Source organism: Elephas maximus, chromosome 3 (assembly GCF_024166365.1).
Source record: "Elephas maximus indicus isolate mEleMax1 chromosome 3, mEleMax1 primary haplotype, whole genome shotgun sequence".
Taxonomy (NCBI): Eukaryota; Metazoa; Chordata; class Mammalia; order Proboscidea; family Elephantidae; genus Elephas; species Elephas maximus.
Window position 1 is genome coordinate 200880173 of NC_064821.1, and position 27740 is coordinate 200907912.

The window sequence follows — 27740 nt, forward strand, 5'->3', positions numbered from 1 at the left end:
TGAATGGATCTTTTACCCATAAGTGATTTCGTAATATCACATGTTGGTTACTGGGAAAATATTAGTTCACTGACTTATGAAGATCTTCCAAATACTGGTACATTTCATTATACAGTATTTAAAAATCACACTTCGATACCATCACAGATCTCATAAGAAAAGACTTTAAGGATTGTTAAGCTGATGGTAGCAGATACAAGTTTGTAGTCCTCTTGAAAGCTCAAATTTTATCGTTGTCAAAAATTTTATCGGTCGATTTTCTTAAAATGGCAAGCTTACTCAATTCATTTTCAAAAAAAGTATCAAATCCCCAAGTCTGAATACCTGTAGTTTCTCTGTCAGTCATTCTTTCAACTATATATTGGCGTTCCATGAAAGAACTAGCTAGTACAGCTCACAGCTCGAAACAGTTAAACGTGATTTTTCCCAGACAACCGTCGTACCTCAGTATGCAGCAGAAGTACTTTACGTATATTTCCCATTTTGTCATGTACAATATTAAAAAGAAGTCTACTCAAGGGTCAAAATTTAATAAAATTAATAATTTTTATTGCTTCATAAAAAAAAAAAAAAAAAAAGACGTTCTTAAATTAAACTGGTGTTTATTTATCCACTCATTTATTTTGTGAACATGGGCGGTGACGAACACAGGGAAGTATAATACAGTCTGCTGCCCCGGCATTGCTTCCACACCGTCAGTGTCGGTATCCACACGGTTGTTCCGTGGCAAACGATGAGATTCAAAAAAGTTGCTCAACACTGAACAGTGTCGCTTGTGCTTGTTGCCAAGCATTTCTTTGTTACTAACTACAAGGAAAACAAGTCTGTAGACTCTTCCATTGGTGAAATAAAAGCATAATTCTGCAATCAGGATATTAGCTCTCACGTTTGCAGCTAACACTTCAGTTTGGTGAGTTATTGTATGGTTGAAAAGTAGCAGTACTGTGATTTCCTTTACTGACTTCTCATCCATCTGATGTGGACTAAGTTCACCTATTCAAGGTTTTATTAGTCTCTCAGGTATTGTATGTGCTTCCCTGGCCAAAGCATCATGATAACTTACCCTGTTACATGATGCCTCAGTGGCTTCCTTATTTCTAGTTGGAAAAGCGGTAACAATTTTTGACTTTTAAAGGACTCATCATGTTTATATTTAAAATATTGAGTTTCTTTTCTTCCAACTCTACATGATTGGTCTCAAAATGACATCAGAGCTTAACCGGCACCAGAATAGCATTTGAAACGCTTTGTTGCTCAGAGGCAATAAGATTAATTATTAATACCCGTAAAACAAGATAGTGTTCAACATATGACTATTTCTTATAGATTGTTTTAACCAGTTTCTTTGGAGTAGATTCTGCCACAGAATTCTTTGCTTTATCAATTTTATCTTTTTTAGCGTCGTAGATTTTTGAGTCAGTGATTCATCCTTAAATATAGGAGAAAAAATACATTATAAATGGATTTTATTTTATAAGACAATATTAAACTTTAATAGTTTTAGATAAAATTTAGAAATTAAAAAAAAATTATTGAAAAACAAGACACAAAGTGTTACTTAGGTTTTTGTTGTATTTGGCGAGTTTCAATAGTGAAGTCCCTGTAACTAAACTCCATAATAATGTGTTTTCAAAACTTCTCCATTAATCCATTACTAGGTCTAGGTCATGGAAAGCTTTATATCTTAAGATTTACTTATTCATATATTCAGCAAGTATTTACTCAAAAGCTATTTAATGAGTTTCTGATGATAAATAAAACAGACACAGCCTCTTTACCCATGGAGCTTACGTTTTAGTTGGTGGTGCTGAACAGAACTAAAATAAGTAAACAGATAAATTAGTAAAATATTTAGCAAATTATGATAAGCATAGTGAAGAGATCTGAAACATGAGGGTGGAGGCAGGGAGAGGAGAGTTTCCAGGCAAAGGAAAGAGCATGTATGAAGGCCCTAAGTCAGGAAAGAACTTTATTTGTGGTATTAAAAAAACAAAACAAAACAAAACAGTGTAGCAGGAGGTTAGTGAATGAATGGAATGAAGAGTGAGGCTGAGTAATGAAAATGAGGTTGGAGAGTTTGGAAGCGGCCAGACCATACAAGACATTGTGAGCTCTGGTAAGGAGTTTGGATCTTATTCTGAGGGCCAAAGAAGGGATTTAAGCATTTGAATAGCATGAATTAGTTTGTAGGGTGACTTTTATTGCTGCAGAGATGATAGACTAGAGGAAAACCACTTAGGAGTAGAGAGACCAATTAGAAGTCTTTTTCAGTGGTCCAGGCAATAGATGAAGGCCATGGAGTAATAAATGGGTTCTAAATACATTTTGCAGATAGTATCAGTGGGAATTACAGATATGTTAGATGTGTTCAGATTTCTCGCTTGAGTTACTAGGTAGATGGTGTTACCATTTATTGAGATGGAAAAGATTTGGGGTCGAGGGAGAAGGATAATAGGCTGGGGATGCAAATTGAGAGTTCTTTTTACAAACATTAAGTTTAAAATGTCTATGAGACTCTCAAGGGACTAGGTCAACTAGCCAGTTAGCTCTGAGAGTCAGAGACTGATGTTGAGGACAAATCTGACCTAAGAAGGTGAATTTGGGAATTATCCACTGATAGGTACTTAAATCCACTGGAGTAATATAATTAACTAGAGATAGAGTGTAGAGGGAGAAAAGGGCCCAGGACTGAATTAGGGCTTGGATTAGAGAAGGATGGGCCCGCAAAGGAGACTGAAAAGGAGCAGCCAGCAAGGTAGGAGGAAAGCCAAGAATGCCCAGACAGGAGACCTTTTCAAGAGGGAAGGAGTGGTTGGCTCCTGAATACTGCTGACAGATCAGGTAAGATGAAAGTAAGTATGCGCTGGATGTGTCGACATGAAAGTCATTGGGATCCTTGACAAGAGCTCTTCAGTGATGAGATGGAGTAGAAGTTAGATGAAGCACAGATTAGGTGGTGAGGATATGAGGACAACATAACTATTTCAAGAATTTTTCCTGTAAAAGGAATAAAGAGAAGGGAGGGTTTTTAAAACTCTGGATAATAACTGTGTATTTTTAAGAAATGAGCGAGTAGGTAGGAATAAGGGGTATACAAAGGAATGAAGTCCTTGGGAAGCAGCAAGAAGGCGAAATTCAGATCACAAGGGGGAGGAAGGATTGCTCTTTGGTAGAAGGTGGAATCTGTCTTCTCTTGTGTAGAGGAAAGGGGGGTTCATAGGTAGGAGATTTGGTGCGAGGAAGAGAAGAAACGTCTAATCGTTTCTGTTCTCCCAGTGAAGCTCAATGTGATATCACCTGCTGAGAATGAGGTTATTGGAGAAGGTGTGGGAAATTTGAGGAGAGAGGCGCAGGTCTGAAGCAGTTGTCTTAGCAAGTGGGATAGTGAGCCTATCAGAGAAGTATAGTAGGAGTATCAAGCTATAGTGAGATGCCAGCTTGCAACATAGAGAGTTTAAAGTGAAATCCCAGCAACAGCATCCCTGATGTAGGATTACAGTTGATGAATAAAACGTAGCGTCTGCACTAGTTTATAATCCAAAAAAAAAAAAAGACGAATTATGGTTCTTGTTGGGTGCTGTCAGGTTGGTTCCAACTCATAGCGACCGTGTGTACAGCAGAAACACTGACCAGTCCTGTGCCATCTCACAATCGTTGCTATGCTTAGACGCATTATTGCAACAATGCTCTCGTTGAGGACCTTCCTTTCTTTCACTGATGCTTCGCTTTACCGAGCGTGACGTCCTCCTCCAGGGACTGGTCCCTCCTGATAACATGTTCAAAGTATGTTAGACAAAATCTTGCCCTTTTTGCTTCTAAGGAGCATTCTGGCTGTACTTCTTCCAAGACAGCTTTGTTCGCTCTTCTGGGAGTTCATGGTATATTCGATATTCTTCACCAACACCGTTATTCAAAGATATCCGTTCTTCTTCAGTATTCTTTATTTGTTGTCCAGCTATCGCATGCATATGAGGTGATTCAAAATACCATAGCTTGAGTCGGGCACATACTTAGTCCTCAAAGTGACATCTTTGCTTTTTAACACTTTAAAGAGGTCTTTTGCAGCAGATATGCCCAGCGCAATGCATCTTTTGATTTCTTTTTAATTTTTATTGTGCTTTAAGTGAAAGTTTACAAATCAGGTCAATCTCTCATACAAAAATTTACATACACCTTGCTATATACTCCTAATTGCTCTCCCTCTAATGAGACAGCACAGTACTTCCTTCCACTCTCTCTCCTCGTGTCCATTCGGGTAGCTTCTGGCCCCCTCTGCTCTCTCACCTCTCCTCCAGACAGGAGATGCCAACATAGTCTCATGTGACCACTTGATCCAAGAAGCTCGTTCTTCACCAGTATTGTTTTCCATCCCCTATTCCAGTCCAATCCCTGTCTGAAGAGTTGGCTTTGGGAATGGTTCCTGCCCTGGGCTAACAGAAGGTCTGGAGTCTATGGCCTCCGGGGGTCCCTCCAGTCCCAGTCTAACCATTAAGTCTGGTCTTTTTACGAGAATTTGGGGTCTGCATCCCACGGCTTTCCTATTCCCTCAGGGTTTCTCTGTTGAGTTACCTGTCAGGGCAGTCATCAGTTGTGGCCGGGCACGATCTAGCTCTTCTGGTCTCAGGCTGATGTAGTCTCTGGTTTATGTGGCCCTTTCTGTCTCTTGGGCTCATGATTACTTTGTGTCTTTGGTGTTCTTCATTCTTCCTTGTTCCAGGTAGGTTGAGACCAATTGATGTATCTTAGATGGCTGCTTGCTAGCATTTAAGACCCCAGATGCCCCCTCCAAAGAGGGATGCAGAATGTTATCTTAATAGATTTTATTATGCCAATTGACTTGGATGTCCCCTGAAATCATGGTCCTCAAACCCCTGCCCCTGCTACACTGGCCTTTGAAGTGTTCAGTTTATTAAGGAAACTTCTTCGTTTTTGGTTTAGTCCATTTGTGTTGATCTCTCCTGTATTGTGTATTGTCTTTCCCTTCACCTAAAATGAAACTTATCTAACATCTAATTAGTGAATACCCTTCTCCGTCCCTTCCTTCTTCCCTCGCGTCTTTTGATTTCTTGACTGCTGCTTCCATGGGTGTCAATTGTGGATGCAAGTAGAATGAAATCCTTGACAACTTCAATCTCTTCGCCGTTATCATGATGTTGCTTATTGGTCCAGTTGTGAGGATTTTTGTTTTCTTTATGTTGAGGTGTAATCCATATGGAAGACTGTGGTCTTTGATCTTCACCAGTAAGTGGTTCAAGTCCTCTTCACTTTCTGCAAGCAAGGTTATGTCATTTGCGTGTTGCAAGTTGTTAATGAGTCGTCCTCCCAGTGTGATGCTGCTTTCCTCTTCATATAGTCTAGCTTCTTGGATTACTAGTTCAGCATACGGATTGAATAAATATGGTAAAAGGATACAGCCTGACACACACCTTTCCTGATTTTAAACCATCCAGTATCCCCTTGTTCCGTTCAAACGACTGCCTCTTGATCTAAGTGCAAGTTCCTCATGAGCACAATTAAGTGTTCTGGAATTCTCATTCTTTGCAATGTTATCCATAATTTGTTGTGATCCACACAGTCAAATGCCTTTGCATAGTCAATAAAACACAGGTAAACATCTTTCTGGTAGTCTCTGCTTTCAGCCAGGATCCATCCGTCATCAGCAATGATATCCCTCATTCCCGGTCCTCTTCTGAATCCAGCTTGATTTCTGGCAGTTTCCGGTCAAGGTACTACTGCAACTGTTTTTGAATTATCTTCAAAAAAACTTTACTTTCATGTGATATTAATGGTATTGTTTGATAATTGCTGCATTCTGCCGAATCACCTTTCTTTGGAATGGGCACAAACATGGATCTCTTCCAGTCTGTTCGCCAGGTAGCTGTCTTCCAAATTTCTTGGCATAGACGAATGAGTGCTTCCAGCATTGCATCTGTTTGTTGAAACATCTCATTTGGTATTCTGTCAATTCCTGGAGCCTTGTTTTTCTCCAGTGCCTTCAGTGCAGCTTGGATTTCTTCTTCAGTACCAGTAGTTCTTGATCATATGCTACCTCCTGAAATGGTTGAATGTTGACCAGTTCCTTTTGGGACAGTGACTCTGTGTATTCCTTCCATCTTCTCTTGATGGTTCCTGCATTTTTCAATATCTTACTCATAGAATCCTTCAGTATTGCAACTAGAGGCTTGAATACTTTCTTCAGTTCTTTCAACTTGAAAAATAACAAGTGTGTTCTTCCCTTTTGGTTTCTAACTCCCGGTCTTTGCATATTTCATTGTAATACTTTGTCTTTTTGAGCTGCCCTTTGAAATCTTATGTTCAGCTCTTTTACGTCATTATTTTTTCCATTCTCTCCTGCCTTATAGTCCTTGCCCCTGGGCTGGTGTTCCCCTTGAGACTCGTTCTGTTTTATGGTCCTGTCTAATCTTTGGATGAAGTGTGAACTTCAGGTGTGACTTTTTTACTGAGCTAAAAGGGTGTTTGGGGCCCATACTCTCAGGTTTTCTCCAGTGTCTGTTAGGCCAGTAAGTCTGGTCTTTTTTTGTGAGTTAGAATTTTGTTCTATGTTTTTTCCAGTTCTGTCCAGGATCATACAATACTGTATGATGGTTGTGGTGATTGAAGTAAATACGAAGTCTTGTGACAACACACTCTAACCAGTATGGGGGAAAGGGAAGGGCTGTCCTGTGCAGGGAAATCTTCCTGGAGACTAACAGCTAAGCTGAGACCTGAGTGCTCTGAAATGCCTTACCTGAGCTACTACATTATCATTCATGAAATCAGAAATATTCCAGAAGGTATGATAGGCACAACTGTACTATTTACATCTTTATGCAGTAGCTTGTTTTCTTTCTGCTAACAGCGTTATTCATCTTTGAAATCTTTGACTGTCATCAATCTTTGAGATGCTGTGAGGAAAAGTGATAATATATCTTTTTGCCATGGTTCTCTTCTTTCTCTTCTCTTCCTTCTCTCCCCTCACGCTTTTATTCAGTTCTACCTGTCGGAAGCTAGAAAATATTCAAGAATTTGTAGCTGGAACCTAATATTATTTTGTTTTCATTTTGGCATATTCTCTATCATTTTCAAAATAGGCTCTAATTTTATGCTGTTGTAATCAGGCATATTTGAATATTCTGCATTTGCCTTGAATTTCTGTCTTATCCCCTTCTGAGGAGTTAGCTTTCATAGCAATCAGGGAACTAGACCACTTGGAAGGCTCTGATTTTCTTAATGTAAAAAGTAAACCTGGCAGCTTGTTTGAATTTAGTTCTCTGATATCTGAGACCAAGACTTATACTTTACCATAGTTTATAATTACAACTGATAGTGAAGATCTGTATGCTATGCAGTGCTTTGTTATACATGCAGGTTGCCTTAAAGGCCATCTCTGGATCCCAAGTAGAATCAGAAGTGCACCTCACAAGTGCTATGTGTGTGTGTTTTTTAAGGTGAACATTAGGATTGTTTTTTTTTTTTTTCCTTATATATATGCATTTTTTTTATTGTAATTTAGATGAAGATTTACAGAACAAACTAACTTCTCATTAAACAGTTAGTACACATACTGTTTTATGACGCTGGTTAACAACCCCACAACAGGTCAGCACTCTCCCTTCTTGACCTTGGGTTCCCTATTACCAGCTTTCCTGTTCCCTGCTGCCTTCTAGTCCTTGCTCCTGGGCTGTTGTTCCCCTTTAGTCTTAATTTTTTTTTTTTTTTTAATGGGCCTGCTTAATCTTTGGATGAAGGGTGAACCTCAGGAGTGACTTTATTACTGAGCTCAAAGGGTGTCCTGAGGCCATACTCTCAGGCTTTCTCCAATCTCTGTCAGGCCAGTAAGTCTGGTCTTTGAGAGTTAGAATTTTGTTCTACATTTTTCTCCAGCTCTGTCCAGGACCTTCTATTGTGACCCTTGTCAGAGCAGTCAGTGGTGGTATTGGGCACCATCTAGTTGTACTGGACTTAGCCTGGTGGAGGCCATGGTAGCTGTGGTCCATTAGTCCTTTGGACTAATCTTTCTCTTGTATCTTTAGGGTTCTTCATTCTCCCTTGTTTCTGAAGGGGTGAGACCAGTGGCGTATCTTAGATGGCAGCTCACAGGCTTTTAAGACCCCAGATGCTACCATCAAAGTAGAATGTAGAACATTTTCTTTATAACCTATGTTATGCCAGTTGAGCTAGATATTCCCTGAGCCCATGGCCCCCACAGCCCTCAGCCCAGCAGGTTCGTCCTTCAGGGAGTTAATGTGTCTATGGAGCTTCCATGACCTTACCTTGGAAAAGTTGTGCTGGCTTCCCCAGTATTGTGTACTGTCTTACCCTTCGCCAAAGTTACGACATATTTAGTGTGTTCCCATCCCCACCAGAGATTAGGGTTTTTTGTTTTCATTTTTGTTTTTTTAAACAGCTTTATTGAGGTTATGGAAGGAAAACATGATCGGGTCAATTGGAGTTAAATGGCTTTATTGAGTGAGAAAACTGTTGAGAACAGAGACTCTTCTCCAAAGAGATGAGCTTATCGTATTACAATTTTGATCAGTTTATATATGGTACAAACTGGTAGGGAATTTCTCCAAATTGGGATTTTTTTCCAGTTTAAAATGGTTGCTTGTCATTCACTTGATTGGTAGAAAGCAGGCTATCTAAAAGCCAGACTTTAGTTTGAACTGATTTATTAAGTTTGTGTGTCTGCATAGAGGCTAGTTATGGTTCATCTACTTATTTGCAATTCCGTACTTTCTAACTTTGCTATTTTAAAACTCTTAGCATAACTTTGCCCAGAATGGTCTTTATCATGAGTTTTTAGCTTCTGGGAAGGGTTAAGCCTGGGATCAAACAGCTGCCTTTGCCAGAAGTTCTGTTTCTCTCTTTTAATGAGGTATAACTGACATGTAATAGACTGCATATATTTAATGGCACATTTGATAAGTTTTGACACATGTATATCTCCTTGAACCATCACCAAAGTCAAGCATGTCCATCACTTCTGAAAGTTTTAAGTTTTCTCATGCCCCTTTGTGATCCCTCCCTACCTGCTCTCCCGGTCACCAGACAGCCATATACCTACTCCTGTTATTGTAACTTAGTTTACATTTTCTAGAATTTTATGTAAAGGAATGCTACATTATGTACTCTCTGTTTTCTCTGACTCAGCATAATTATTTTCAGATGCATGTCTGTTGTTGCTTGTATCAGTAGCTCATTCCTCTTTATTGCTGAGTAATACTTTGTTGTGTGGGTATAACCCAATTTGTTTATCCATTTATCTGTTGGTGGACATTTGTTGTTTTTCCCCTTTTGGATACTACAAATAAAGCTATGGTGAACATTCACGTACAAGTCTTTGTGGCATCATATGCTCTCATTTCTCTTGGGTAAACACCTAGGAGTGGTAAGGCTAGGTTATATGGTAGGTGTTATGTTTGACTTTTTAAGTAACTATTTTCCAAAGTGGTTGTACCATTTTACAGTCCCACCAGCAGTTTAGGAGAGTTCCAGTTCACTGCATACTCATAACAACTTGATATGGCTAGTCTTTTTAATATTAGTCATTCCAATAGGTGTGTAGGAAACCCTGATGGCATAGAGGTTAAGAGTTCGGCCGCTAACCAAAAGGTCGGCGTTTCAAATCCACCAAGTGCTCCTTAGAAACCCTATAGAGTAGTTCTACTCTGTCCTGTATGGTTGTCCTGAGTCAGAATCAACTTGATGTCGACAGGTTTGGTTGGTTTTGGAATAGGTGTGCAAGGAGCCCTGGTGGCCTAATAATCAAGTGCTTGGCTGCTAACTGAAAGGTTGGTGGTTCAAATCCACCTAGCAGCTCTATAAGAAAAAGACCTGACAGTCTGCTTCCAGGAAGATTACAGCCTAGGAAACCCTATGGGATAGTTCTACTCTCACATGGGGTCTGAGTCGAAAATCCACTCGACGACACCTAAGAAAAACAGTAGATGTATAGTGACATGTTATTGTGGTTTGAATTTGTGATTCCATAATGACTAGTAATGTGGACCATCTTTTCTTATGCTCATTTGCCACCCATATATCATTATGGGTGAAGTCCTGTTAAAATCTTTGATCATTTTTTATTGGGTTGTTTGCCTTCTAATAATTTTATTTTGATACTTCTTTATATATTCTGGACATTATAGTTGTTGTTGTAGTATGCTGTCAAAACAATTCTGACTCATAGCAACCCTATAGGACAGAGTAGAACTGCCCCATAGTATTTCCCAGGCTGTAATCTTAAAAAAAAAAAAAAATTTTTTTTTTTTTTTTTAATCTTTAAGGGAGCAGATTGCCAGGTCTTTTCTCCTCAAATGTCTGGTGGGTTCGAACTACCGACCTTTTAGTTAGCAGCTGAGTTTTTAACCATAGTGCCACCAGGTCTTCTTCATATTTTGGATGCAAGCCCTTTATCTGATATGTGACAGTAATATTTCTTCCCAGTCCGTGCTCGTGTTTTCATCCTCTTATCAATGTTTCAAAGAGCAGAAATTCTTAATTTCGATGAAATCTAATTTGCCGTTTTTTTTCTTTTATGAATTATGCTTTTGTTGTCCTAGGAAATCTTTGCCTAACCCAAGGTTACAAAGATTTTCTCCTATATTTTCTTCTAGAAGTTTAATAATTTTAGGTCTTACATGTAGGCCTGTGATCCATTTTGAGTTAATTTTTGTATATGGAGTGAGGTATGGATCAAAGTTCATTTTTTTGCGTATGGGTATGCAGTATTGTATGATATTCAATGCCATGTTTTAGTTCAACAACTTTTAAAGGAAGAATTAAAGCAAAGCCATGTTAAAAATGTTACACCACACTGTCAGTTTTCTGCATGTTATCCTTGTTTTTTGTTAGTTTGTGCATTTTGCTGAAACTTCCTAAGACAGAATCCTGTGATTGAACTTCTTCAACCTCAAATTTCCCGTCTTTATACTTAGCCAATGAAATGTTATTTATATACTCTTTGGAAGCATATACTGTAGATAATTATAGCAAAAGTGTAATGGGTAGCAGGAGATATTGCCAAACCAAGATTCTAGAAACCAGATGAGACTAAACTAACACATAACATGTGCTTATATAGATCACAGCACAGAAAAGTGAAAGAGGAACTAAAAATAAGGCTCCTACTACTACTTGTTGTCGAATCTACTGGTGGCTTTTCTTTGTTTAGCAAAAGAGAGCTGTGGAATTAGATCCTTGACAGAATCTTTTAAAAAATACATATATATATATATATATATATATATATATGAGTGTGTATATACATACATACATATACACATATTCTGTGGATTGGCTTAAAGAGCAGAAAATGGTATGTGATATAGATAGTTTATCCTGTAGCCTCTTGTAGCCTTATTCAGAGATAGGAAAAAGTTTTTTTTCTACTTAGCTGTGAGTCATTACTTTTTAGCTTAGTGGAGAAAATAACTTTTTGGGTGCTGATGCAGCATTTTTTATAGGCAACCATGGATCTTGGGGTTCGAAGTCAGATAAACATGGGTTTGAATCAGCATTGTTCTACTGCTTACAAACTCAAAGACTTTAGGGAAATACTTTTCAGAGTTTCAGTGTCCTTTTCTCTAATACGGGAATATTAATAGTTACTTCTTCCTGGGTTGTTAAGTTTAAGTGAAATAATAAATCGAATACTAGCACCGTACGTATTACATTGAGCAAATCTGCTGCAAAAGACTGAACAAATCTGTCTTGAAAGAAGTACAGCCAGAATGCTCCTAGAAGCAAGGATGGTGAGACTTTGTCTCACATACTTTGGACCTATTATCAGGAGGGACGTGTCCCTGGAGAAGGGCATCATGCTTGGTAAAGTAGAGGGTCAGCAAAAAAGGGGAAGACCCTCAACGAGATGGATTGACACAGTAGCAGCAACAATGGGCTGAAACAGCAATGAATGTGAGGGTGGCACTGGACTGAGCAGTGTTCTGTTCTGTTGTACAGAGGGTTGCTGTGAGTTGGAACTCTGTGGCACCAAACAACAATACGTATGTTCATTTCTCTATCAGGGGATTGACCTTTGAAACTTAGGCTAGAGTCTGAAGAACTCGCAAGATGCGGAGATTTGTTTTCATTAGATGTAGCATAACCATCCGTGATCTCCCACTCCCACCATCAACTTCCCATAAAGATTCATTTTAATGCTATTATTTTCATCATCATTCATCAATAGCAGACTTAGAGAAGACAAAATTAGCACATTTGGAAAGAGTGAGTATTAAAACTGCAAGATTTGACAACAGTGGTTTATATGTTATTATCTAACTGGGTCTATGAAGGCTTGATTTAGAGAATTTAGGCCTACTCTTTTCCCCTTTTGGCGGGGAAAGGGAGTCACTCTTCCAAACAGGAGAATAGGCAGGATCTCCCTGGATAACCCATAATCTCTTCTCATAACTTTTAGAAAAAGTGATTTTAAAGTTCTTTGAAATATTTCTTGAATTGATTCTAATCCATTGTTCATTTCACATGTCCGTGAAACTAGGTACTTAGATTACATATAGAAAACTGAATAGCAGAGATACCAGGCTTTCAGCTCTTTTAAGAGTTTATTCAAGTTGACTACATGCCATTCAGTCTGATGGATTTAGTAGAAAGAAACTATGTAGTTTTTAATCCCACCTTTTCATACTGATGGCAGATAGGAGTCATCAGTATAAATGTCAGGAGCAGATACGACTGATACATCATGTATTCATCCAGAAGATGTAATAGACATTCTTTTCATCTGTAGAACAAACCAAGTCTTTATTGTTCTCTTAGAACTGTTAGTAAGCTATACACAGTATCATATATAGATTTTAAAAGACATCAGCTTAAGTTTAGTAATTATTAATAGATCTAATTGCACAAGGTTGCAATTCTTTGTTTCTTATTTTTACAAAAAGTCTGTTACCTGACATTTTGATAGATAATAGATATCTATAGGTTATTAAGATCAAAGGTTAGTAGTAAAATAATTTGAATTCAAATTACAAAACAGTTCAAGCCTATTCTGATAAAGCAGATTCACTTTGGTTTAGGTGCTTTGGGTCACCTTTTTAGTTATCTTGCGTATTTTTTTTAATAAAATACGTCAGTATGTATATAATACCCTACCTTACAGAAAGAGTCAACCTAATTTCTGTTCATATATGATTGGTGGTTATTTGAAAGCTATTACCCTCCTAGGATTATTTTGCCAGTTTTGTGATCCGATTAGATTAGGGAAGGCATAGTATCTCCTTATGCAAAATACTTGTTAGTACCAAAATAAGTCCAGACTCAGTTGTTTTTATTTATACTTTTATTTGTATTATAGCATTTTTGTGCAGTTGACCTGATTTTAAAATATAAAGCTAGGGGGACATATTCTCCATCTACCAAAATGTGAATCATGGATTTAATTTTGAAACAAATACCCCTAATTTAAAAAGGTGAATGGTAGGGATGAATACCAAAATTCACAACTTTTTTGACCTCGTAGTACCTCTCTTGTTGTTCTCTAAGAGAAAACATAAATGGGAAATATCTTTAGAGCATAAAAGGTTTCTTTGCTCAAACCTCTTAAGAACTGATTTCAATACCTGAAAAACTTTATTCATACTAAGTTGTAACTAATTATTTGAATAATTGCCTGATTCTTATAATTTAAAAAAAGCCTGATTTTTATAATTAAAAAAAAAAAAACCTTTTCCAACTACAGCTATCCTGAAAGAATTATTATTTAATCAAGAGATTGAATCAATTTTACTGTCATTCAGCCAATAAAATATTTATTAAGTAGTGCTATGTTCCAGGCTGTTCTCCCAGTAAGAAATCCAGCAATGAACAAAACAGACAAAGCCCTTGCTCTTCCAGAGCTTAATATAGACAGACACTAAACAAATATACAGATAAATATATAACAGAACACCAGTTTATAATAGGTGCTGAGAAGGAAAATCAGAGTAATTTTAAATGAACATTGAGAAATTACATTTTTTCAGGTCAAAGCATAAAAATTCTTTGGCTTACGTTTTTTAACTATGCTTTTGACTGTTGCTGGTGAAATTTAGATAAATTAGAAACTCTTTGTGTATATTTTGTACACTAATCTAAAAAAATTAGTCCCAACTAGTGAATTTAGGAATTATAAATGGAAGTGTCTATAAAGGAATGAAATCTTGGTTAACCACTGCTTAGTCTTAGCAGTAAAAATCTGCAGCTCATGAAATTTGTAATTCTGGGCTGATTTCAGCTTGCACCGGCCCCTGGGGAGCCTGTTGAGTTGGATTATTATTCAGCTGCCGAAGTTTTATGCTTAGGTATTTTCTTACATCTTCTTCTCTCAGTTGGTTGAAATCTTGTATTTTTGCCAAAGAAAACAAATCCCATGCTAATACGCAGCTATAAATAACCAGTGGGAGCATGAGTCAGAGCCACCATCGCCCTTACTCCTGGTGTGTATGTCGCTAGTACTCCCCAGCACATCCATTTTGCACAAACACGTAGGACTGCATGACTGCTGTTCTATAGACGAACCCCAGTTATTTAACTGAGGGCTGTTTCTTAAAACTGAGCAACTCTGTAACTCGTAGAAATCTACATATTACCAGAGTGAGCAGCAGAATATAAACCTCTGCGTGCTGCTGATGAGAGAAAAAAAGAAATGTATTTCCCACCTTTCCTTTAAGAAGCCCTGGTGGCACAGTGGTTAAAAGAGCTAGGCTGCTAACCAAAAGGTCTGCGGTTTGAGCCTACCAGCTGCTCTGTGAGAGAAAGACGTGACAGTCTGCTTCCATAAAGATTCTACAGGCAGTTCTGCTCTGTCCTGTGGGGTCGCTCTGGGTTGCAATCAACTTGATGGCAGTGTTTTTTTGGGGTAGCTTTCCTTTATAAATCCCGAAAGAGTTCAGTCCAAAAGACAATTAGAGCTCCAGAATGGACTTTTACATGATGTAGCGCAGTTCAGCAGTTTTTCAAGGGAAAAGAGAAAAAAACACGTTTCCTGATAGTCCTGTCTTTTCTGCTGGTCAGGTACTGTCTGATAAAATTTTGTCCTATTTTGCTTCATTAGTTCATTATTCATTCATTCAGTAATGAACATTCATTGAACACTTGCTGTTACCAGACCCTGCTACCGTAGGGCATATGTAGATGATTATTATAAAATCCTTGTCCTCAAAGAATTTATTATAGTGGAGAAAAGTGAGTTGTAAATCCAGAATTTACAACACTGATAAGGACTGTAAAGGAGATATGTGCATAATACTTTGACATTACAAATAAAACTGCCACTATTTATGAAGCATTTATTGTCATAGCTGTTTTATATGCTATTTCATTTAATCCTTTCAACGACTCTGTGAAGTAAATGTCATTACACTATTTAACTTATGGCTGGAGCTTGGACTTCGTATAGGAGAGAGGAGAAGGCATCAGGAAAGGTTTTTCAAAGGAACAACTCAAGTTGATTGTAGAGGAATGAATAAGGTCAAGGGTGGGAGGAAGGTGGGGCAGTGTGGAATTTCACACAGAGAGGTGAATATGAATACAAAGGCATGAGAAGTTGGAGAGAACTGTTGTTGGCATGTAAAGTAGGTTCTGGGAGATGAAAGATGGCAGGATCCAAATTAGGAAGGAACTTGTGGCCCATGCTTAAGGAATTTGGTTCTTATCCTGTAGAAGACAGAAATGTAATCAGACATACATTTAAGGAAGATAGTTCTGTAGCTGTTTGCGCAAGGAATTAGGGGAGGACTTTTAAAAGCACAGTGTTTCTCAAACTTGAGTTATATTCCCCTTTTAGAAGAAGAAATTTTCCTCCAGCATTGAGTTATTAAAATGCTTATTGTCCCAGTCATCTAGTGCTGCTATAACAGAAATACCACAGGTGCAGGGCTTTAACAAAGAGAAATTTATTCTCTCACAGTCTAGTAGCTAGTTTACAAATCCAAATTCAGGGGGTCAGCTTCAGGGGACTGCTTTCTCTGTCTGTCGGCTCTGGAGGAAGATTCCTTGTCTAGTCTTCCCCTGGTCAAGGAGCTCCTCAGGTTCAGGGACCCCAGGTCCAAAGGATGCGCTCTGTACTCTGCTTCTGGTGCTGCTTTCTTGGTAGTATGAGGTCCCCCTCTCTGCTTGCTTCCCTTTTCTTTTATTTCTTGTAACATAAAAGGAGGTACAGGCTACACCTCAGGGAAGCTCCCTCTATATTGGATCAGGGATGTGACCTTAGTAAGGGTGTTACAATCCCACCCTAATCTTCTTTAACATAAAATTACAATCACAAAATGGAGGACAACCACACACTACTAGGAACCATGGCCCAGCCATATTGGGGGTCATAATTCAATCCATGACACTTATTAAGTACATAAACATAAAACAAAGCTCTAGAAAAATATTATACTTCTAGCTCTACAACTATAAAAACTAAATAATTGTATAAATTAAACATAAAGTTACAAAGCCAATAGAATTCAAACCAGTATTAATTTATGTAATAGATTATGTTTTTCTGAAATAGGTACTACTAACAAAAGAAGGTAGTACTCTTATGGTACAGTTACTTTAAATTATTAAGTAAACATTTCCATGCTATTGAATACTATGTGATAACTTAATTCTTCCTTTGGTTTTCTCTGTTTGAACCACTAAGTAACCTTTGTTCTGTCTGATTTAACAATTGTTTGGGGGTGGGGAGAAGGATAACCTAATAGGCTATTACCTAATAGGCTCCTCTCTGTTCATTTAAGTATTGGTACTTGGTATAATCATACATAAACAATATAATTGCTGGGCTCAAAAGTGAATTATGTTATAATACGATCTAGAATATGCTTACAGCAGTTATTTTTGTTATCAAAATAAATACTTATAGGGAACTGATGGACTCCAGTTTGGAAAACACCAACTAGAGGATTCATTGTTCACCCAGTAAAAGGGATTTTATAAACAACGAAGCCATTGGTGTCTTAGATGGAGAGTCACTGGCCAACGCATCTTAAAAAGTTAAAAATCTAGAACCCAGAGATCAGTAGATTTTTTTGTTAAAACCAATGATCTTAAGGAACCTTGAGTGTAGACATCATTGTTTCCAAGATATACCAACCATGTAATTTGTAAGATAAAATAATATGAACTTAATGAGTAAATATATGGCTATCGCCAGAAGGAACCACTGGGTAGTACAAATGGTTAATGTCCTTCAATGCTAACAAAAGGTTGGAGGTTTGAGTCTACCCAGAGGTGCCCCAGAAGAAAGGCCTGGTGATCTACTTCCCCCAAAGTCAGTCACTGAAAACCTTGTAGAGCACAGTTCTCCTCTGACACACATGGGGTCACCATGAGTTGGAACAGACTCTGCAGCAGCCGGCACTGGTGTTGCCGGAGGGATTCTCCTCAGGAGTGCACTTTCCAGCCAAGGAAGGCAATGAACTTCGTGCTCTACTTCACCTGTGACCTCTGTGATACAGTCTCTAAACACTGATCATCTCAGAAATTACAAGAACATTTTCTTAGAAAATTACGTATATTTAACTCAGTAGCACAATTAGCCATCACTACTAAATAACAAGGTAGTGAATAACACCATTACATCTTGGTTGGTTTGTTTAGAACTCATAGTTCTGCCCCATTTCAAGGGGTCAGGGGAGATTTTGGAGTGCTGATATAGAGACCTCCATCAATAACAACCAACATTTATGGAGCAGTTACTATGTTCAGGCCACTTTGTTTAAATAAAACTATATATTATTAACTAATCCTCAAAACAACCTTTATGCAATGGCTGTTATTATAACACTCATTTTATAGATGAGGAAAATGAAGAACGGAGAGATCAAATAATTTACCAAGGGTCACACAGCTAGTAACTGGCAAAGCCAGGATTTGAACCTGGTAGGCTAACTCCTGGTGGTATAGTGGTTAAGGCCTACAGCTGCTAACCAAAAGGTCAGCAGTTCAAATCCACCAGGCGCTCCTTGGAAACTCTGTGGGGTAGTTCTACTCTGGCCTATAGGGTCGCTGTGAGTCGGAATCAACTCAATGGCAATGGGTTTGAGTTTTTTGGTTTAGGCTAACTCCATAGCCTTAAGCACATTGCTGCATTGCCAGTCCTCTTCACCTAAAAGCATGCCTACATACTGGATTTGGAGACTGAGTTCTGGAGACGTTGAATTAGCAACTACAGTTGACAAAGTAACATGGCACTGAGTGTCTCTGCATTTCTTATTTTACAGCAGTCTAGGAGGAAGGATGAAGGAAGGGAAGGTGATACAGTTGTCTATCTTAGATATCGGCTCTAACTACTCAGTAACTGCATTGTAAAACTAAGACTATGTATAGTGTATGTAAATACTATAAAGAATAAAAAGCATTTTATGATACACACAAGCAAGTATTTATGAGTGGTAAATGAAGTCATTTGGGCTAGATAACTTAAAATCCTTTAAAACCCAGAGATGAGGATTTTGTAAATATAAGGAGATAAATATTACCACCCACCAGAGTTTTAAGATTACCTAGACTTTAGCCCCCACTGATTATATTTCTCTTAACTTTTATAGAGACCAATCAGTGAAAAATGTATTTTGAAGGACTGAATCCCAATCCCTCTCTCGGGGTTACATTTTTGTCCAGTAGTTGACACAACAACAGTTCCTAAGTGGAACTCACACATAGGACCACAGAATCCCTTCTTTGTGGGGCCTAGTTTTAGAGTGTGGAGATACTTAAAGGATAAATCAATCTGTAAATCTGTAGATACTCCTAAAAGAAGAACGGTGTGTCAGTTATTAGCATCAATACGTGATGAACCCTGCTGGGCGGTGGAGAAAGGAGAAACTCCCCTAAACAAGACAATACACAGCTGTTCCTGGCCTTCCTCCACCTGTTGACTGGCGCTCAGTATAATTTCCTGGGTCAGATCTGGGCATACAAATTCATAAAGAATTTTTTAAAACAACTGCTGATTGCTGATGATTGATGGGGGAAGAAAAATTAGGAGCAGTTATTTTCCTATCAACCGCTACTCTTAGTAACAAGGACAGGAAACATGAGTAAATAAAACTCTTACATCATACCAGGAAATAGAACAGCTGAAGTTCTTCAGAATTTTATATTCTATCATCAGACAACTAAAGAAAAAATTTCATATAAATGGCTGTATTAATCAGTTTCATGATTTAAGTGGAAACTTCCCTGCTTCTTTAAAAGAGCAATTAGAAATATTTACTCTTTGAAAATAGAGTAACCATTTGTTAAAATATATACCTTTGAAGACTTTTTAAACTGTAATTGTATAAAAGAAAATTTCCATAGTAATTCTAAAGTAGTAAAGAAAATGGGGAAAATTGTGGACCTGTTTCAAGATTTTATTTTCCTTTTCTGTTTGATAGCCCTAAATTTCCAAGCTTGACTGCAAATATATCTGTGTAAAAATACATGTATATCTAATTCATCTCTTGAAAGAGGCTTAATTTAAGAATAAATAGAAATTCTTTGCATAAGGAAAAAATTACATATATTTGAATTGTTCCTTTTCTCATCTCTCCCTATCCAAAACTATCACTGAGTACTGTTTTTACTTCCTAAAACTCTATTGACATTTCTTTTCATCCTCATTGCGACTACTTGAAATGAGGCACACTTTCTCATTTGGATGATGGTGTCAATCTCTCTTCCTTTAATCAGTCGCTTATTCAGATCCACCTCCACCATTCAGATCATCTATACGTGTGTATTTTTCCCTATCCTAAATTCCTTCATTCTCTTTTCTTAAATCCAAGCTCCATAAGCAGGGCAAACAGGGCCCTGGCTCCATGAACCAGTCCTTGCTTGCTTCTCCTGCCTCATTTCCTGCTACTTTCCCTTACGATCCAACTTTTCTGCAGTTCCCTAAATGCCTTCATTTCCCACGCATACACATACATATACACTCAGCATTCACCCCTTCCCTCCTACATTGTTGAAAATAAAGTTTCTTCTACTGCTTTCTTCTTTGTCACATTCCCATAAGACTTTCTTTGTTACATTCCTACAGGATTTGAGCACAGAAACCATCTTTGAATTTCCAACTCCTAATTGGGGCTAAACATGGTTGACTTAAATAAACTGCTAGTGTGTTGGTATAATTATCTTAATACGGTACATGTGTAGTTGAAACTATGCTGCGCTGCCCAGGTCCCTCTTCAGGAATTGCCTTGTCTCCAACTCAGGACAACTCTGAACGGCCATTCCCAGATCCCCTTGTGGTCAACTGAGGCCTTTCTTGGGATTTTGTTGCAGTCCACCATCTCACTTTGCTCTGTCCTTTCGCTTCCACAGGTACTTTCAGGTATACTCATAAACTTTCTGTAAGCAATCTCTCAGAGTCTGCTTGCCAGGAACCCAACGTGTAACACGTTTGTCTTGCTGATTCTTTCCTATTCGTTCTAGATTATGTGAAGTTACGCTTAGCTAAGATCTCATTCAGGATCATTTCATCAGACGTGTATTGACCACCTCCTCCATGGGAGGCATTGTAGTAGATGTAGCAGAAACAAATTGATACTTGGCCCTGCCCTGAAGGAGTTTACAATCTAATAGAGGTGACAGTTACATAAAAAACTGTATTATAGCATCTTTAGAATACTCCTTTTTGAAATAAACTTTAATAAGGCTAGTATAAAAACTTAAGTGCACGGTGTGCAAAGAACAAAAGGAGAGCATTTCAGGGGAAGGATAACAAATACAAGTAAGTAGGCTGAAATTTTAGAAGGCTACAGATTTTGCCTTTATGGTTCTGGAAACCTTTCAGGAAAAGAGTTTTTGTACTTTATATTTTGAAAGTTTCAAACTTACAAAAATCTTACAGGAGTAATACTGAACTCCCATATATCCTTTATGCAGATTGATCAGTTTTTACCATCTGCTCACGTTTTATCATTCTCTTTATACACACGTTTTATGAACCATCTGAGAGTAGGTTAAATACATCATGCCCCTTTATCCCTTAATACTATAATGTGTATTTCCTAAAAACAAGGATATTCTCATGTGTAACCACACTAGTTATCAAACTCAGGAAATTTGACCTTGATACTTTACAGTCAATATTCAAATTTTGTTAATTGCCCCCAAAAGGGTGCGTTTTAAGACAAGTCGTTTAACATTTCTATTGTGGACCAAGAATTTTATAAAGCCATATCCAAAAAAACCCATTGCTATCCAGTCAATTCTGACTCATAGTGACCCTACTGGACAGAGTAGAACTGCCCCATAGGGTTCCCAAGGAGCGCCTGGGGGATCCGAACTGCGGACCTTTTGGTTAGCAGCCGAACTCTTAATCACCATACCACCAGGGTTTCTGAAGTAAGCTGTAGAACATCTCAAAAGTCTGCTAACTTGATTAAAATACCAGTTAAGTGAGCTACTTCTGATTTTCTAAGGGGAACAGCATGGATTAGGTCCTGGTTCCCTGTAAAACTATGACCGAGGCTCTCTCCAGATGTGAGCCTTGCTCTGGAGAGCCCATTTAGTGTGGTGCCTTTCAGAACAGATCCTGTGTTCTGGACCCAGGGACTGCGGATTTCCTGGAACTTCTATGTAAAGTACACTGATTTGTCATTGCTCAGTCTTCACAATGCGTATCGATTAAGTGCTTTGGAATTGGCCTTTCTTGCTCTGGCTTCCCACTAGCCAGGCCAGTAGGTAGGAGAGAGGCGGCTCCGGGAACTAGACCAGACCTGGTCTCCCCTGAGCCGTTGTCTATGATCCTGCAGCTCCCAGCCCCTTGCAGCCTACGGACATGGAGCCTTGGCTGGTCCCACAGCGCCGCCCCGAGGATGTCGCCGGGCGCCCGCGCCCCCTCTCGTGCACGTCATTTCCGGCGTGGCAGGGCGTGGTCTGTTGGGAGTTGGCCGTGGCGGCGGAGGTGCAGGCCAGGCCTGCCGAAAAGGAAAACATAGGTCGTCTCCGCCCCAACTCTCGACGCCGGGGGAGGCCATGGCTTCCCCCCTGAAGCTAGAGCAGGACGTTCAGGGGAAAGTGGATTCGTTTCGGGCCCGCATCGCCCAGGAGGCCGAGGATCTGGTGTCCACCTTCTTCCCTCAGAAGCTGTCGGAGCTGGATAGCCGGGTCCAGGAGCTCCGCCTGCAAGACCTGTCCAGGATCCGTTCGGTGCCCTGTCCCGAGCCCCCTGCGGCCACAGACACCGTGGGGGATGGCCCCAACCGGGAGCCGCAGTCTCTGCAGACCCAGCCCGCGACCAAGGTACCAGCACTGCCGGGGGGCGAGGGACAGCTTTTGAGGAGCAACCAGCATCTGGTGGAGCTGATTGAGCGGGTAAAGCCTGAGATCGAGCTGCTGAGAGAGAAATGCAACACGGTACGGATGTGGGTGCAGCTGCTGATCCCGAAGGTGGAGGATGGCAACAACTTCGGGGTGTCTATCCAGGAAGACACGGTGGACCAGCTGTGGACGGTGGAGAGCACGGCGGCCTCCTATCTGCGCCGCTTCTCCACCTACTACAACACGCGGGCCAAACTGGTTTCCAAGATCGTGAAGTACCCCCAGGTGGAAGATTACCGCCGCACTGTAGCCGAGGTCGACGAAAACGAGTACCTGAGTGTGCGCCAGATTCTGCTGCACGTTCGGAACCAGTATGCCACCTTACATGATGTAATCCTCAAAAACATCGAGAAGATAAAGACTCCTCGGAGCACCAACACTGACAACCTATACTGAGAACTTTCTCCACCCTCCTTGCCATCAGGAGTTGGCCAAGCCGTTTCGGCAGCTAGAAGGCTGTTTTTAATGACTCTACAGGTGTTTTTTTACAGGTGATGAAATGACTGGAAATGTGTGTTACTGTTTAGTTTGAATCTAATAGAGCCTGTCCTTCTCCTGAATGCTCTTTTGGTTTAATTTTGATTTGCTTTTCCTTCGGAGAGGAGGATCGAGGCAAACCATCTGGTAGAAGGTGGTAAGGTTGTCCAAAGAGAAATGACTGCCATTTTTAAAAGCAGCTTTGTGGAGGAATGTTGGCCAAGATTTCTTTATTATGGCATTGGTGACATAGGTATTATCCTAAAAAAAAACAAAACAACAAAAAAAATGAAACAAAAAAAACATAGTTTAAGAGAAAGTTAAATGAAGCTTTTTTCATAAGATTCCGCTCTGTGTTACCTTGTTGAAACCTCAGAAATGCTTCTTTTCTACCATCATTTGTATTTTGCAAAGAAAGGTGTGTAAAGGGATGCGTTCAGGTCATTATATGCCTCAAATTTAGCAGATTGAAATAAAACTTGGTTATAACATTTTATGATGGCCTACGTGTGCTTATCTGAACTCTAATTTTTTAATTGTATGTTTCCCCTTCCTCAGTTTTACCCATGGCCTTGGTATTTTTCAACTCTGATGTGTAAGAAAAATGGGCATATACAGAGTAATAGATCTTAATTGTTCCGAAGAAGTAGACAACCACATCTCCATTAGAAAGAAGAGGAATCTGTGGAAAAACCTTCCTTGCACAGTCTTCTACCATTTCAGCACCTTCCAGTTTCTCTTTACACACACTTCAGTGCATCTCCTGTATATCCGTTTATCTATCTCATTAAAAAAATTTTTAGATCCTACTAAATCTTTTAAGCTTAATTTTACATTTACTTTTTTCTCCCATGCATTGACGTTCAACTCCCTTCCTGTTTGTCTCAAGATATTTCTTATATACCTTCATTAGCGTTTCCCTTTCACATTATATGGGTCATTGTTCAAATCTAAAGACTTTAAAATGTGAATTTGGGGCTTTTTCCCCCACCTACTTTTGCTGCCTAGTTGAGGGGAAGCCATTGTTGTCTTCTCAACAGTGATCTGTACTGTTGATATTTCTAAAGTTTTTAGCATTTCCAGATTAGTAGCCCTTCGTTGCAGATAAGGTAAATTACTGCACAGTGAGCCATTCCATGCGTCGGAGAGAATATCTTGCTTGTGATGTAATGTCATTAATCCTTTCTGCGTAACGGTTTTTGCTCAGAATTTCATCTTTTCTAATGAGTCAGATATTTTAGCCAGTTGAAATATATTTATTCAGAGTGCCTTTGTTCTGGTGTTAGTATTATCTGAGGATATTTCTAATTCGAAAACACCATCTGTGAAAGTTACATAATACAAATTTGGAAAAAGAGTGAGGAATTACTTTCTGATGCCTTTTTAGGTATAGGAATGAGAGTATTCCTGTGTACAATTTACAGGTTTTTTTTTTCTCTCATTTCACTAACCAGCCTGTGCCCTGAATCCTCATGATATTTTTGAGACTGTATACATATCTGTGAGCCCTAGTGGCTCAGTGGTTAAGAGCTCGGGCTGCTAGCCAAAAGGTTGGCAGTTTGAATCTACCAGCCACTCCTTGGAAACCCCATGGGGCAGTTCTACTCTGTGCTATAGGGTGGCTTTGAGTTGGAATCGACTTGATGGCAATGGGTTTAGTTTGGATATACATACCTAAGGTGTGACCTTAACCTTTTAATATATTTTATAGTAATACTTGCAGGCAACAAATTATTTCTTAAATTAGTTTTCTGTGGGAACATTATCAGAAATTAATTTTTTGTGTGTGTAAGAGATGAGAATATATTTCCCACTGAACTTTCTTTTCTATGAAATACAGGACACTGAAACTAGGTAAGCATATAAGAGTATAGTATCTATTGTTAAAACTTTTTTGTAACTCCACCTTTTTTTCCCCCCTTTTCACGTTATCTTTATAGGCATAGGATAAGATAGCTCTTTGTTATAAAGAAAATTACCTTTAGATCTTGCTATGTTGTTGTCATCAGGTGCCGTCTAGTTGGTTCCAACTCATAAGTGACCCTGTGTACAACAGAACGAAGCACTGCTGGGTCCTGCACATCCTCATGACTGTTGTTATACTTGAGCCCATTGTTGCAGCCACTGTGTCAATCCATCTTCTTGAGGGTCTTCCTTTTTTTTTGCTGACCCTCTATTTGACGAAGTATGATGTCTTCTCCAGGGACTGGTCCCTCCTGATAACATGTCCAAAGTATGTGAGACATAGTGTTGCCATCCCCTTGTTCTGTTTGAAAGACTGCCTCTTGATCTACGTACAGGTTCCTCACGAGCACAATTAAGTATTCTGAAATTCCCATTCTTCGCAATGTAATCCATAATTTGTTATGATGTACACAGTTGAATGCCTTTGCATAGTTATCTTTGTTATCTAGTGCTGCTATAACAGAAGTAACCACAAGTGGATAGCTTTAACAAACAAATTTATTTTCTCACAGTAAAGGAGGCTAGAAGTCCAAATACAGGGCATCAGCTCCAGGGGAAGGCTCTCTCTCTCATTCTGTCAGCTCTGGAGGAAGGTCCTTCACTTCAATCTTCCCCTGGACTAGGAGCTTCTCCGCACAGGAACCCTGAGTCCAAAGGATCTGCTCTGCTCCTGGCACTGCTTTCTTGGTGCCTGTGTCTCTCTGCTTGCTTCTCTCTTTTAGATTAGCTTAAGACACTATCTAATCTTGTAGATCTCATCAATATAACTGCCACTAATCCATCTCATTAACATCATAGTGATAGGATTTACAACACACAGAGAAATCACATCACATGACAAAATGGTAGACAGTCATACAGTACCGGGAATCATGACTTAGCCAAGTTGACAGATATTTTGGGGGGGACACAATTCAATCCATTACAGTAGTCAGTAAAACACAGGTAAACATCTTTCTGGTATTCTCCGCTTCCAGCCAAGATCCGTCTGACATCAGCAATGGTAACCCTTGTTCCATGTCCTCGTCTGAATGTGGCTTGAATTTCTGGCAGTTCCATGTCAACGATGTACTGCTGCAACTGTTGTGGATGATCTTCAGCAAAATTTTACTTGCGAGTGGGTACAAATGTGGATCTCTTCCAGTCATTTGGCCATGTAGCTGTGTTCCAAATTTCTTGGCATAGACGAATGAGCACCTCCAGCGCTGCATCCGCTTGTTGAAACATCTCATTTGGTATTCCATCAATTCCTGAAGCCTTTTTTTTGGCCAGTGACTTCAGTACAGCTTGGACTTCTTCTTTCAGTACCATTGCTTCTTGATTATATGCTGCCTCCTGAATTGGTTGATCGGCAACCAATTCTTTTAGTACAGTAACTGTGTATTTCTTCCATCTTTTTTTTTGATTGTGCTTTTAAGTAAAAGTTTACAAATCAAGTCAGTCTCTCGTACAAAAATTTATATACGCCTTGCTATGTACTCCTAGTTGCTCTCCCCCAATGAGACAGCACACTTCTTCTCTCCACCCTGTATTCGCCATGTCCATTCAGCCTGCTCCTATTCCCCTATACTTTCTCTTCTCACCTCCAGACAGGAGCTGCCCACATAGTCTCATCTGTCTACATGAGCCAAGAAGCTTACTCCTCACCAGTGTCATTTTCTGTCTTATAGTCTAGTCCAATCCCTGTCTGAAGAGTTGGCTGTGGGAATGGTTCCAGTCTTGGGCTAACAGAAGGTCTGTGGACCATGACCTCCAGGGTCCTTCTAGTCTCAGTCAGACCCTTAAGTCTGGTCTTTTTTACGAGAATTTGAGGTCTGCATCCCACTGTTCTCCTGCTCCATCAGGGTTTCTCTGTTCAGTTCCCTGTCAGGGAAGTCATTGGTTGTAGCTGGGCACCATCTAGTTCTGGTCTCAGGTTGATGTGGTCTCTGGCTTATGTAGCCCTTTCTATCTCTTGGGCTCTTAATCACTTTGTGCCTTTGGTGTTCTTCATTCTCCTTTGCTCCAGATGGGTTGAGACCAATTGATGTGTCTTAGATGGCTGCTCTTCCATCTTCTTTTGACGTTTCCTGCATCGTCTAATATTTTCCCCATAGAATCCTTCAGTATTGCAACTCTAAGCTTGAATTTTTTTCTTCAGTTCTTTCAGCTTGAGAGATGCTGAACCTTTTGGTTTTCTAACTCCAGGTCTTTTCACATTTCATTTTAATGCTTTGTCTTCTCGAACTGCCTTTTGAAATCTCCTGTTCAGCTCTTTTACTGCATCGTATCTTTCTTTTGTATTAGCTACTCTACATTCAAGAGCAAATTTTAGAGTCTCTTGATATCCATTTTGATCTTTCCTGTCTCTTTAATGACTTCTTGCTTTCTTCATGTATGATGTCAATGATGTCATCCTACAACTCATCTGGTCTTCAGTCATTAGTGTTCAGTGCATCAAATCTATTTTTGAAATTATATCCAAATTCGGGTGGAATATACTCAAGGTTGTACTTTGGCTCTTGTGGACTTGTTCTAATTTTCTTCAGCTTCAACTTGAATTTGCATTTGAGCAATTGATGGTCTGTTCTGGTCAGCCCCTGGCCTTGCTCTGACTGAAGATATTGAGCTTTTCCATCATCTTTTTCCACAGATGTAGTCAGTTTGATTCCTGTATATTCTATCTGGTGAGGTCCATGTGTATAGTCGCCATTTATTTTGTTGAAAAAAGGTATTTGCAGTGAAGAAGTCGTTGTTGATCTTGCAGAATTCTGTCCTGTGGTCTCCAGGATCATTTCTATCACCAAGGCTGTAGTTTCCAACAACCAGTCCTTCTTTGTTTCCAACTTTTGCATTCCCATCACCAGTAATTATCAATGCTTCTTTATTTCATGTTTGATCAGTTTTAGAGTGCAGAAGTTGGTAAAACTTGTCAATTTCTTCATCTTAAGTCTTAGTGGTTGGTGCATAAATTTGAATAATAGTCATATTTATTGGTCTTCCCTGTA

General features: G+C 39.2%; 2 protein-coding genes across 2 annotated transcripts in view; both read left to right on the forward strand.

Annotated features, from left to right (window-relative positions):
• Nucleotides 1-27740, forward strand: part of ATF6 (activating transcription factor 6) — a 259261-nt gene that overhangs the window by 128879 nt on the left and 102642 nt on the right. The window lies entirely within an intron of this gene.
• LOC126073886 (proteasome activator complex subunit 3-like) lies at nt 19546-26972 on the forward strand. Its single transcript, XM_049881073.1, has one exon. It carries the CDS (start codon nt 21967-21969, stop codon nt 22705-22707), a length of 741 nt encoding a protein of 246 aa, XP_049737030.1. The 5' UTR covers nt 19546-21966; the 3' UTR covers nt 22708-26972.

What these genes read in the sequence shown, in the direction of transcription:
- LOC126073886 (XM_049881073.1), top strand. Translation starts at nt 21,967, where the DNA reads ATGGCTTCCCCCCTGAAGCTAGAGCAGGACGTTCAGGGGAAAGTGGAT.